General features: G+C 40.7%; 1 protein-coding gene across 1 annotated transcript; it reads left to right on the top strand.

The window, feature by feature from the left end:
• The first annotated feature begins 130 nt into the window (after positions 1 to 130).
• gfpt1 (glutamine--fructose-6-phosphate transaminase 1) lies at positions 131 to 11,871 on the top strand. The gene is made up of 19 exons (XM_041998709.1): positions 131 to 267; positions 1,732 to 1,839; positions 2,312 to 2,419; positions 2,560 to 2,685; positions 2,781 to 2,839; positions 2,947 to 3,081; positions 3,170 to 3,231; positions 3,417 to 3,496; positions 3,579 to 3,687; positions 3,801 to 3,964; positions 5,097 to 5,192; positions 5,534 to 5,631; positions 5,803 to 5,923; positions 6,043 to 6,200; positions 8,350 to 8,464; positions 9,027 to 9,154; positions 9,405 to 9,572; positions 10,833 to 10,994; positions 11,803 to 11,871. The coding sequence occupies exons 1-19, from the start codon at positions 261 to 263 to the stop codon at positions 11,845 to 11,847; spliced, it is 2,049 nt and encodes a 682-aa protein (XP_041854643.1). The 5' UTR covers positions 131 to 260; the 3' UTR covers positions 11,848 to 11,871.
• The last annotated feature ends 28 nt before the right edge of the window (positions 11,872 to 11,899 follow it).

Genomic DNA, 11,899 nt, shown 5'->3' with positions numbered 1-11,899 from the left:
GTGTGGCGATGTTATTTCACGGCTTACTGAATGGACACTAGCAGGATGTAGGGGCTGCCCTGCCCCATGGATCGCATCCTGGTGCCACGTCAGAAGTGTTGCGTTTGGGGGGTGCAATCCGATTGACAGGCCGCTCGACCAATCAGATGGTGCCTTTGAGGAACGCGGTTGGCTCAGTGAACTAAGGGGTGAGGTATATTGACAGACGTCCCCGGCTACTCGACATCTGAGTAGTGGAATCAGGCAACTGAGCTGTAGACATGTGTGGTGAGTGATGTATTTATTCTGCGTTTATATTTTTTAAGATAAATATATATTGCTTTCTTTAAGTTAAAGTAAAAAGGTAAATTAAAGTGGAATATTGCTGGTATATTGTCGTTTTAGGCTAAAGGCTAGCTATGGTGGCTAACCAGAGTCTGGTGAGCGAACATGAGCTTGTGTTGTTAATGCTGATAGTCAGCTAAATTTAAAACAGCGCCTTTTATTACCTGTTCTGTTTTACAGACCGTGGGTGATTTTTGCGTGATTCAGGCAGTAAGAAAATATATGAAAGGCAGAGGAAAATCACCCCTTTCTTTATGCTAACGTCATGGAGCTAATGAAACCTGCGGTTACTGTACGCTCATTACTGAACTTTCCACTAGCTAAATCTATTTTACACAGATTTTGTTTTTAATTATTATTATTATTGTTGTGTGAAGGGTGCAGCCACAACCCTATATTCTCCGAATGCTTAAATTGCAGTACTGAGAAGAAAATTGAACTAGAAGTCATTTCAGGTTGTAACACTCGTGTAATGCTTCCTTAGACTTGAGATTAAGCTTTAATTTCGTATATGATTAATGTCTTTCTTGGAAATGAGTTGCGATGTTTCTTAAGCGTATGTAACTCACTTCTGATACCATTACGGTTCATAATCTCATTATACCAATCAGACCAGATAAGCCTGTTTGTATTCTTTACTGTTAGTATCTACTGTCACTTTGATCAAGTTAACATTTACTCTTGTTAAACTTCCTTATGAATTAAAGGTCTACCCTGTTCAGTGTTTTTCGTTTGCCCCACACTGCCTCCCTCTGCCACTTGCTCTGAATAAATGTCCTATTTGTTGGCGGTCTACAGGTTCTTTATTTGCATTTATCTGGCAGCGCTTGGCTGTTTAACAAGCTGTATTTCATGGTTGCTTCTGGTCTTTTATGTTGCCTGTTACTTAAGTGTGTCTGCTATCTATTGAACAGGGTGCCAGATGTTTGCGAGAAGTAATAATTATTTATGAAAGTGAAAATGAAAGACTCATGTCTTGATTTATGATAGAAACACAATTACTTTAATTTAATCTAGTAATATTACTCAAACATCTATCAGTGTGATTGGAAATAACACAGTGAGCAACTTTTTGGTTGTTGTTGTTGGTCTATTGTTATGGCTGCAATCACACCCCTACCCAACACAGACAGTTTGTAAGGGCTTGCTGCAAACAACCTTTCGTGTAAGACTGGTTTCTCAACTAGTACTCATCCACTTTTTGACAGTGGATTATAAATAGAATAGAATAGGATTTCTTCACCAAATAATGCCTCTCCAAATTCAATGAAAATTGCTTTGTATGGATTTTAGTAAAATCTACACAAGAATTTGTAATGTTGTTGTATTCTGATGTATTCAGTAGGGCACAGACTATCTTGGTATTTCACTTAAATTAGTCAAATTGTTGTTTTATTTTTCCCCCAGGAATCTTTGCCTATCTCAACTATCATGTGCCAAGGACTCGCCGTGACATCCTTGAGATCCTTCTTAAAGGTCTGAGACGTCTGGAATACAGAGGCTATGACTCCGCTGGTGAGAAATAAGGAATAAGATCATGCTCTACCTTTTTTTTTATTATTATTATTTTTTTATATACATATAAACCCCAAAATTATCTCCACTTATTTGGATAATACCCCTCAGTAGATAGTGATTTGACTGTGTTGTATGATGTATTGTAGAAATATTTTGTTTGGATATGGTTCAGAAGTGAGAGCAGTCATGTTCTTGTAAGTGGTTCAGTCCCCATCTTTTCCAGTCCATGTTTCAGTGTCAAGAAACCTACAAATGCCCCTGATGTATCTTCATTGTATGAGGGTCTATGAAAAAGATATGTGCTCAATACATGTTTTAAAAAGTTCTCTAATTTTCTGATGTACAACAGTTGAACTTGTAAGCAAAAGTTTATTTAAATGTAGTCCATTTAGCAGGAAATTTTTTAACAGTCACACCTGATGATCTGTGTATATTCTTCTGTAATTACTCAGTTTTATGATCTTGTTAGGTGTGGGAATTGATGGAGGCAACGGCAAGGAGTGGGAGTCAAATGCCAAGACTATCCAACTGATCAAGCAGCGTGGAAAAGTGAAGGCTCTTGATGAAGAAATCCACAGTAAGCAGAAATGGAAGTTTCTCACTTTTCAAAAATTAATAATAATAATAAAAAAACAACTTTTGTTTGATTTCTTATTGTTTGTGCTATGGTAGAGTTTGTAAACTAAATACGTTGGGTTTTGTTTGTTTTATCTTTAGAACAGCAGGATATCGACTTGGATGTGGAGTTTGATGTTCACCTTGGCATTGCTCACACCCGCTGGGCCACTCACGGCGTGCCCAGCCCAGTTAACAGTCACCCACAGAGATCTGACAAGAGCAATGGTCGGTTGGGTTAAAGATGCTAAACTAATTTGTTTTTAACCAGTGTGCCTCCATCCAGATATTTGAAAGTTTACAATAATCCTTTTGGTTTGCAGAGTTCATTGTGATTCACAATGGAATTATTACCAACTACAAAGACCTGAGGAAATTCTTGGTGAGCAAATGCTTTGTTTTTTTCTTTCTTCTTTCTTTTTTTTAATTGTACACTTAATTTCATCCCTTCTGGTATATAATCAGGATTTATCATTTTTATGTTCACAGGAGAGCAAAGGCTATGATTTTGAATCAGACACTGATACAGAGACCATTGCCAAGCTGGTGAAGTATATGTATGACAACCGAGAGAATGATGACATTAATTTTGCCACACTGGTTGAACGTGTGACTCAACAGCTGGTAAGGACATACCAATGACCACCAGTGCTACAGAGGTAATAGGAGAAGAAAAAAAAAAATCTAACTCGGTTGTTCTTCCACCTACCAGGAGGGAGCATTTGCCCTGGTCTTCAAGAGTGTCCACTATCCTGGAGAGGCAGTTGGCACAAGGTATGCTCATGTGGCTGTAGTCAAAGTGAGATATTAGACATCATTTTTGTTGAGTAATGTCTTAAGTTTATTAAAATGTGAACACACAGGTCAGTACATATACTGCATGAAATAATACGATAACTCATTTCTTTGCCACTTCAAATAAGATATAATGTACAAAATCTTCTTTTGTGTTTTTGAAGGAGAGGGAGTCCTCTACTGATTGGAGTGCGCAGTGATCACAAGCTGTCCACAGATCACATTCCTGTGCTCTACCGCTCCTGTACTTGAACGTTTCTGTACCTATTCTAATTTATCCATGTTTCATTGTATGTGACTAAGTCCCTGTTTCCTTTATTTCCAAGCTGGAAAAGACAAGAAGAGCTGCAGCGCCCTTCCCAGGACTGACCAGGACACCTGCTTGTTCCCTGTAGATGAGAAAGCTGTAGAGTACTACTTTGCCTCTGATGCTAGGTAAGTAGATACTGCACTGCAGATACCCAGCTCAAGTTGTCTTAGCTTTATCTATGGGACATAAGTCACAATTTCAATGTGGATTCTGACTGATGTCTGTCATATCATGACAGTGCTGTGATTGAACACACAAACCGGGTAATCTTCCTGGAGGACGACGATGTGGCTGCCGTGATGGATGGTCGGCTGTCCATCCACAGGATAAAGCGCAGGGCAGGAGACTACCCAGCCCGCGCCATTCAGACCCTGCAAATGGAACTGCAGCAGATCATGAAGGGTGAGCAGAGAGTCGGGCTTTTGTGTTGCATTTTCTCCTAATTATTTATTGCTACAATTCATATTTGCAAATAAATCACTTGTAAGCAACCTTGTAATTTTGCCTCAAACCCTCCTATTATCCCATGTAAGTAGTAATGAGAGACTAGCTGCTAATGGAGGTCAGCTTGCTTTTTACAGCTTTCCCTGGGGTTATCTTTGTTATCATCCAAGTGCTTACAAACCTGCAGGATCAGTTGCACCCCCCAGGAAAGTCATCCTTGTTGTTAAAACGAGCCCTGAGTTTCTGAACCTTATCACCTTCACATTCCCCCTCCGATCCTCAGTTTACATATTCTGCCCTCACTGTGTTCCAGGAGAGAGTCAAATGTTTTTGGGTTTTTTTAAGACAGGTTGATAGTCAATTTAGTTTCTGAAATCTTGTGGTAAATCCTTTTTTTTTTTTTTTTTAGAAGCTCAATCCAGCAGATTTTTTGCTTTTTATTTCAAAGAAAAAAGGCAATCAATTCCCAAGATTAAGTAACTTTTTGCTACGCTCTGCTAAATGTCACTGCTTTGAATGGGGCATTTCTTGTCAAACTCTTTTCCCCTGTAGTCCAGCAGAGGGCAGAGGGAAACTAAAGCTGGCTTCCCTTGACATTCCTTTGTGGTCCTGTCATTACTCAGCCTCTTTCCACGTCTCATTTTCTGGAGCCTTTCTGCTGAATAACCTAATTTGTGTGACCCAAATTGCTGTCAGAGGCAGGCTGAAAAACACATACATTTTAGACTGCCACAGTTGTTATTGATAGCACAACAGTATCTCTCTGATGTCTTGTGTTTGTTTTATTCAGTTTGGTGGATGAGTTGTCCTGTGGCTCCAAATATTTGCATGAAGCAAGAATTAGACTGAACTCCCTACATTTTCCAGTAAAGCCAGACTATCAGTTAAACACTGTGAAATGTTTTCCTGCTCCTCCTGGAGGATTGTGGTTTTCAGAAGCTTAATGTGTGTCAACAAGACCTCTCTCAAGTGACCTCATGTTGGCTCACACTTTATAAAAAATAAAGTCCCTCACCATGTTCTTAAGAGGCTTTTGCCTATTTTACTAGTGTTGGCGGTTTTCCACTGATATCTGACCCTTGTGTCTCAGGCAACTACAGCTCCTTCATGCAGAAGGAGATCTTCGAGCAGCCAGAGTCTGTGGTGAACACCATGAGAGGAAGAGTCAACTTTGACAACAACTCAGGTTAAAGAAACATTTTATCAGTTCTCTTTGTGTACCCTTTTCATCAACAAGATTTAGTTTATCACTCAGATATGCTCACATTTTACAAAAGGAACCCTGATGGAGGCATATCTTTATTCTGCATACCACTCCATTTTAATTTCAAAGTAAAAAAAAAAAAAGTTCAAAGAGTGACTTTATTCTTATTCGGAATGCTTAAATCTTTCACCTACCAGGAGGGAGAAGATTCATGAAATCAAGCTAAATTAGCACATGTAGAGTATCTCATTGGTCATTGTCTGGCATCTTGGTGGTATTTCTGAATGACTGATGGTTGATTAGTTGCTTGTTTTGCTTTTCAGTGACACTTGGTGGACTAAAGGACCACATTAAAGAAATCCAGAGGTGTCGGAGACTTATTCTTATTGCCTGTGGCACCAGTTACCATGCTGGAGTAGCAGTAAGTAGTCCTTACCGCCTCCTCTCTGCTGTCAATTGATTGACTAATGTGAAATGTGAGCTCTGTATAATGGTGCAAATAAGAGGTTTAAGTCCTGGCACATTCTCTGCTCTAAGCTGGGCAGGCTCATTTTAATAGAGCAGTGCTAAGCTGTCTTCTGTCACTTCCCAGACCCGTCAGGTCCTGGAGGAACTAACTGAGCTGCCTGTCATGGTGGAGTTGGCCAGCGACTTCCTGGACAGGAATACACCAGTCTTCCGAGACGATGTCTGCTTCTTTATCAGCCAGTCAGGTGTGTGGCTTTATCCTTTTTTTTCTGGTGTGCCTTGCAGTCTTTCTTTGAATCTCAAATCAGACTCCCATATTTGCAAAAACAGTTTTCCTATCAATGTTTTTCTGCTAACACTGCAGGAGAGACTGCCGACAGCCTCATGGCCTTGCGCTATAGCAAGGAGAGAGGGGCTCTGACCGTGGGCATCACCAACACAGTGGGCAGCTCCATCTCCAGGGAGACTGACTGTGGAGTCCATATCAATGCTGGACCAGAGGTTGGAGTTGCCAGCACCAAGGTAATCCACCTCTCTGCAACTGAAGGACTTTTGTTTTTGTATTTTATAGAAATGTTTTCACCACAAACCATTTTTATCAGATACAGTGATGTAGTTACAAAAAAAAAAAAAAATAGAGAGAGATTCACTTAGAAAACAAAAATAAAGCTGCAATACAAATGTTAATTGACACTTCTTCCCAATATCTGACCCAATACTGATACATCTTTGCTAGTAACTCCTTGTACCATTGCATAAAACATACCAGTAAATGACCAAATAACCACTTAGTTACAGTTCTGTTTGAAAGCTGTTGCCTATTTGAGAGTGGGAGTCTGTTCATTTCTTTTCCTGTGTCCATGAGAGCGTCAACGTTTCTCTATGACTTAGGACGTGTTCCTCATTTTTAACCACACCAAAACATGTTTGCATGGAAGAAACATGATTTCATAATTTTGAATGAACTGACTCCTTTTTTTCTCGACTTGAAGAAACTACACCCATTTGTCATCTCACAGATGAACTCAATGCCCACTGACACTGACTGAAACCCAGATGAAAACTCCATCGTGAGTCTGGTCCTGCATTTTGGAAGCTGACATTGTCCTCAACTGTAATCCTACAGGGAGTTGAAGAAGCCTGATTTTGTCATCTTGACTCATGTAAAAGCTGGAACTCTTGCCTCTCCCACTTCTCACCCTAAAAACCATTTTCCAGCTGGGACTTGGAGCAGAGAAGTAGAAGGCTCAGCTTGTGTGTATAGAGAGAGAGAAAGAGAGCAAGTACAGAGCAGGTCCTTCCCAACTCCACAGTCTGGGCTTGGCTCAGTGACTCTTGCGCTGCTCCAAAGCCCCAAAGCACGTCTCAGAGACGCCATCGTTTACAGCTTGGCTGACTGGGCCACACACCCACACCCACCTTCACCAAACACTACACACTTCCAGCCTTTCTCATCAGATCAGTGGAGAGTGAGTGTCACTGCTGATTTCAACTGCTGAATAATCTTAAATTCATCTGCTTGGGGTCTATTTTCTTTCTTTTGTTGTTTTAAGTTTTTGCAAGCTTATTCCAGATATAAGGAAATAAGTTGATGCATAAAGACAATATATTGTGATCTTGTGAAGGCGTTTTTTATTGGAAGATGAGATTACAGTAGTTGGAAAAAATCAGCTTTATGAATTACATAACAAGATCCGTAAGGAATTTGTAGGGTTACAGAGTTTGTTTTCCAGTTCACAACTTAGCCTGTGTGAGACATTTGTGTCTATTCTATTCTACAGTCATGTAGCAGACGCTTTTCTCCAAAACGACTTACATGGTTAGGCAGTATCGTTAAGGGTCTTGCCTAAAGACCCACGGTCTTTAGGAAGGTGTTAATATTTGTCCATTGTGGGATTCAGACTCTGGTTTTCTGCATTGGAGACAGATGCCCTGCCAGCTGAGCTATATATGGTTATAGTGTTACATTTGGGCCCACTGTGAGGACTGTCAAAGTTCTAAAGGATTGTAGGTAACATGCAATCTGGAGAATAAAATAGTGTAAAGATTTTTACTGCTGTTTTCCTGGCCCTACGTGTTGGTATTTCTTAGTCTAAAGGGGGCTGTTAACTGACTTGGCTTCACTTAAACACAGATTAAATCACCCAAATGGGCATGGAAAGTCTCCAGAAGGAGCAAAGACAGTAAGTGATTATAATGCTGATGTTGATGATGAAGATGACAGGCATAGAGTGTCGAGGTTGTTGGAGGGTATGAGTGGTGACATTTCCAGATTGATCAGATTGCTATTAAATGTGATCTTATTTGCTCCCAGAGGGTTCTTGGAATAGCAACTTTGGTTTAACTAGGCTCAGTTGTATTTATGTTAAACCTGCTTAGTGGATCAAAAAAATCCACTTCTCTTTCTATTTCTTACCTGGTATGGATTTTTAGTAAGTACACTACCCAAACATGAAGCACAGAGCCACACAAACCGTGCCAAAGGCCCAGGTCAAGATCTTGTTGATACTCCTTGGGTTTAGTGTGGTGCTGCAAAACGGTGCATGTTTTGTAATCAAGAATCTGCAAGCAGTGTTTCATTGTCCAGCGGTGGTCCAAATTCTTTCATTTATTAAGTTTTTTAAACATTAGTTTACATCACTGATTAGCTCTTCTCCCTCTTTCCCTGCAGGCGTACACCAGTCAGTTTGTGGCCCTGATCATGTTTGCACTCTTGATGTGCGATGACAGAATTTCAGTGCAGCCTAGACGGCGGGAGATTATCCAAGGTCTGAGAGTGCTTCCAGGTAAATCAAGCAACAAGTAATCTGGTTCAGTCAGTGAAATTCTGAGACCATGTGAAAATGAAATGCAAAAAGATGGAACTGCCAGCTATCAGACCAAAATCAAGAATATGCAAGTAATAAGATTATTATTATTATTATTATTATTATTATTATTATTATTATTGTTGTTTTAAACAAGCTTCTTGGATGAAAAAGCTGTGGAACAAGAGAGGGATCAGACGACTAGGCTGTCATTTTTTGACTGTGGGCCATTCCGTGCATCCCTGGATCTAAAGCCTATGATGGCGTGCTCCTAATTAGTGAGGAAGGGCTTTCTACTCTCAGTTGCTGCCCAACATAATAAGCTAATTGAGTTCTTTGTAACAGTATGTCACATGGCTATCTACACTTTGTACTCACGTGTCCCTCATGTGGTGGTGTACAAGTACAGCATGTGCCATCAGCAGCAGAATCAGCCATACATTTTATTTTAAGTCATGCATGGGATGTTTAAAACTTGGTTACAGTCAACCTTCACTCACTAAAAAAAAGAAAAACAAAATGATTTTCTGTTACTTATTAGATCTCATCAAGGAGGTTCTCAGTTTGGATGATGAAATCCAGAAGTTGGCAACAGAGTTATATCAGCAGAAGAGTGTACTGATCATGGGCAGAGGCTACCATTATGCAACCTGCTTGGAAGGAGCGCTGGTAAGCAAATACCACCTTATTTACAAGCTGATTTATCTGGTTGTTTCTCTTTTTTCCCTTCTATTGTAGGTATCTCCCATTTATGTTTCTCTTTATCTGCAGCAGGAGTGCTGGAAACACTGAAATAAAGCTAATAACAATTTTAGAGAAACAGTGTTTCTGCAGAGCTGGAGTGAGGTTTAATGTTTGAAAATAATAAAAATGTCAGCACTTATTTTCTTAATCTGTACCTGATTTTCATCCTTTGTAGAAAATCAAGGAAATCACATACATGCACTCAGAGGGCATCCTGGCAGGAGAGCTGAAACACGGTCCACTGGCTCTGGTGGATAAACTCATGCCGGTTATCATGATCATCATGAGAGACCACACCTACATTAAATGTCAGAACGCCCTGCAGCAAGTTGTTGCCCGCCAGGTAGAAACACACACGTCAGATGTTGACCTCTGTTGGAAATCTAGAAGCCAACCATTTCAAAATAAGAACGCACTCTGTTCATTGAAAACTTAAAGGTCCCATATTATACACTTTATTCCCAATCTGAGACCATTCATTAATATCTAAATGAAATATTTCCGCCATGGTATGGACAAATCGACCCTCAGTTTGAGTGCAGCGGCTTCTCTTCACCTCCCTCTTTTTAGCAGCTTCAGAAATGTGCCGTTTATGGTGGGCGGAACCCTGGTGGAGCAGCTCAGCTGTTGGCTCCGCCCATTGCATCGCCCGTCATGAGGTGATTGACAGGTTAATATATTTTCAAGCTATCAGACTAATAAGGCCGAAACGATAAAATAACTGCCAGCTCTTACCTCTCCAGCTGTGTCACGGACAGTTGGTATTGAACCTGGCTTCAGCTTCAAACGGTTGGCGAAGCCTGCTTTCCATGCCCCCATGTTGTGGAAACAGTCCTCTTTGAAATGCTGGCCACAGACATGCAAAACCTTTGGAAGTTTTCCGGGTACATTTCCTCCAAAAATAAAATTAATCCACTCAGTCCTTGTGGGTTCAGTGGATGGAAGTAAAAAAACGTTTTCGTGTTCATTTATGCAGCCACAAACAGAACAGTGCTTCTGTCGCTTAGCCATGTCCGCTAACGAGGGTTGCCGAAGAGAGAAAAACACTGGGCGCTAGGTGATTTTTAGAGGGCGGGCTTTGAGAGCCGGTAGACGGGTCCATCGCTCAGTGGGGAGTGGTTATTGTCCCTTATGACGTCATAACGTACACGCTTTCAAACAAGCTCATTTCAGCGCTTACTTCCCTAGAGGTGGAGCAGGGGGGAGAGAGAGCGCCAGAAAGAGTTTCACACTTACGGGTCTCCTACACATGCGGGGGGGCCAGTATGACTGTTCCAAAACCATTAAAAAGTGAATTTTGCATAATATGGGACCTTTAAGAACATGTGAAGTTCAAACCTGCATTATATAAATGGTTAATTTCAACAATCCTGAGCATTTGGTGACCACAGCACATTTTCTCAGTCTTGTCTGTGCTGCACCTCTGCTCCTTCACTTTAGCTAATACAAGGGAAGGGCTGCTTCAGCGTGACATCAGCGCTCTCTGTAATCTGTTGCAGATGTGGGTTTAAAATATGTGAAAATCATCTGGGGAAAAGCCAAACATTTTTAAGCTTTTTGGGACACATATTTAGATGACATTTAAAGTCTGTTTGATTTACAGGGCCGTCCCATTGTGATTTGTGACAGAGATGACCATGAGACTATCAAAAATTCCTGCCGCACCATCAAAGTGCCTCACTGTGTGGACTGCCTGCAGGGCATCCTGAGCGTTATCCCTCTGCAGCTGCTGTCCTTCCACCTGGCTGTTCTCAGAGGTTACGACGTAAGTACTGCTCCTTCAGTCTAACCAGCAAAGTGTTTGCTGGTCGAGACTCGAGTTACTGCTTTCATCTGTATCTGAAGACAAAAACAAACATTTATTCTGTAGTCATTATCCTAGCTAATAACTTCAGTTGTCACCAAGATGAAAATCCGAGTGTCACAGGTCATAGGAGTCATCTTAAAACTTGAAAAAGTCAGCTTAAAAGACGCAGCTTATGTTTTCTGAATGGACATGAAGTATTTGCATGAGCAGGCTTGATCAGTGCATCCATCATGTAAGGACAGTGATTCCCCGCTGATCTAGGGTCCACAACCATCTCCTTAGCTTTGCTCACCTTTAAGACATGTCTTGAGGTTGCTACTATTAATTGTGTGAATGGTGATAATTTTTCTATCTTCTGCTTATTGGTTAGACAGGATTGAATTAGAAATTTCAGCTTTGGTGTAATTGACTGAATTTGTTGTATAGAACACTAAAGGTCAAAGTAAACATAAAGAGCATAAATACAGTCTGTGTTGACACTGCTTTTAGAGGACTTAAGAGGGATGTCTGGGCGACGCATCCCTGTAGAAGCAAACATTTATGTGACACAGCTCCCACACACATCTACCCTCTTAAGTGCTCTCCCAAGTAAATTAGAAATCATGAGAGTAGTACTGAGAAGCTGTGGTATTGACGACTGTCACTGTAAAGTGTTTTTGTTGGGGATTTTATTAAATCATGCATAATAATTTATTTGGGAGCATTTAGTCAACAGCTATTTTATTTGATGTGTATTTTGTACGGCTGCTTTGTTATTTAAATTCAGGTGGACTGTCCAAGAAACCTGGCCAAGTCTGTGACCGTCGAGTAAACGACACCATTCATCATGTGACAACAAAAGCCTGGCAGACTCATAAACATGG

This window comes from Melanotaenia boesemani, chromosome 11 (genome assembly GCF_017639745.1).
Source record: "Melanotaenia boesemani isolate fMelBoe1 chromosome 11, fMelBoe1.pri, whole genome shotgun sequence".
In the NCBI taxonomy this organism is placed as follows: Eukaryota; Metazoa; Chordata; class Actinopteri; order Atheriniformes; family Melanotaeniidae; genus Melanotaenia; species Melanotaenia boesemani.
This window is presented reverse-complemented; position numbering and strand designations above follow the sequence as displayed.

Coding starts and splice junctions, on each gene's coding strand:
- gfpt1 (XM_041998709.1), top strand. Junction 6,201..8,349: donor TTGGAGTTGCCAGCACCAAG/GTAATCCACCTC, acceptor CTTTCCCTGCAG/GCGTACACCAGTCAGTTTGT. Junction 10,995..11,802: donor CTGTTCTCAGAGGTTACGAC/GTAAGTACTGCT, acceptor ATTTAAATTCAG/GTGGACTGTCCAAGAAACCT.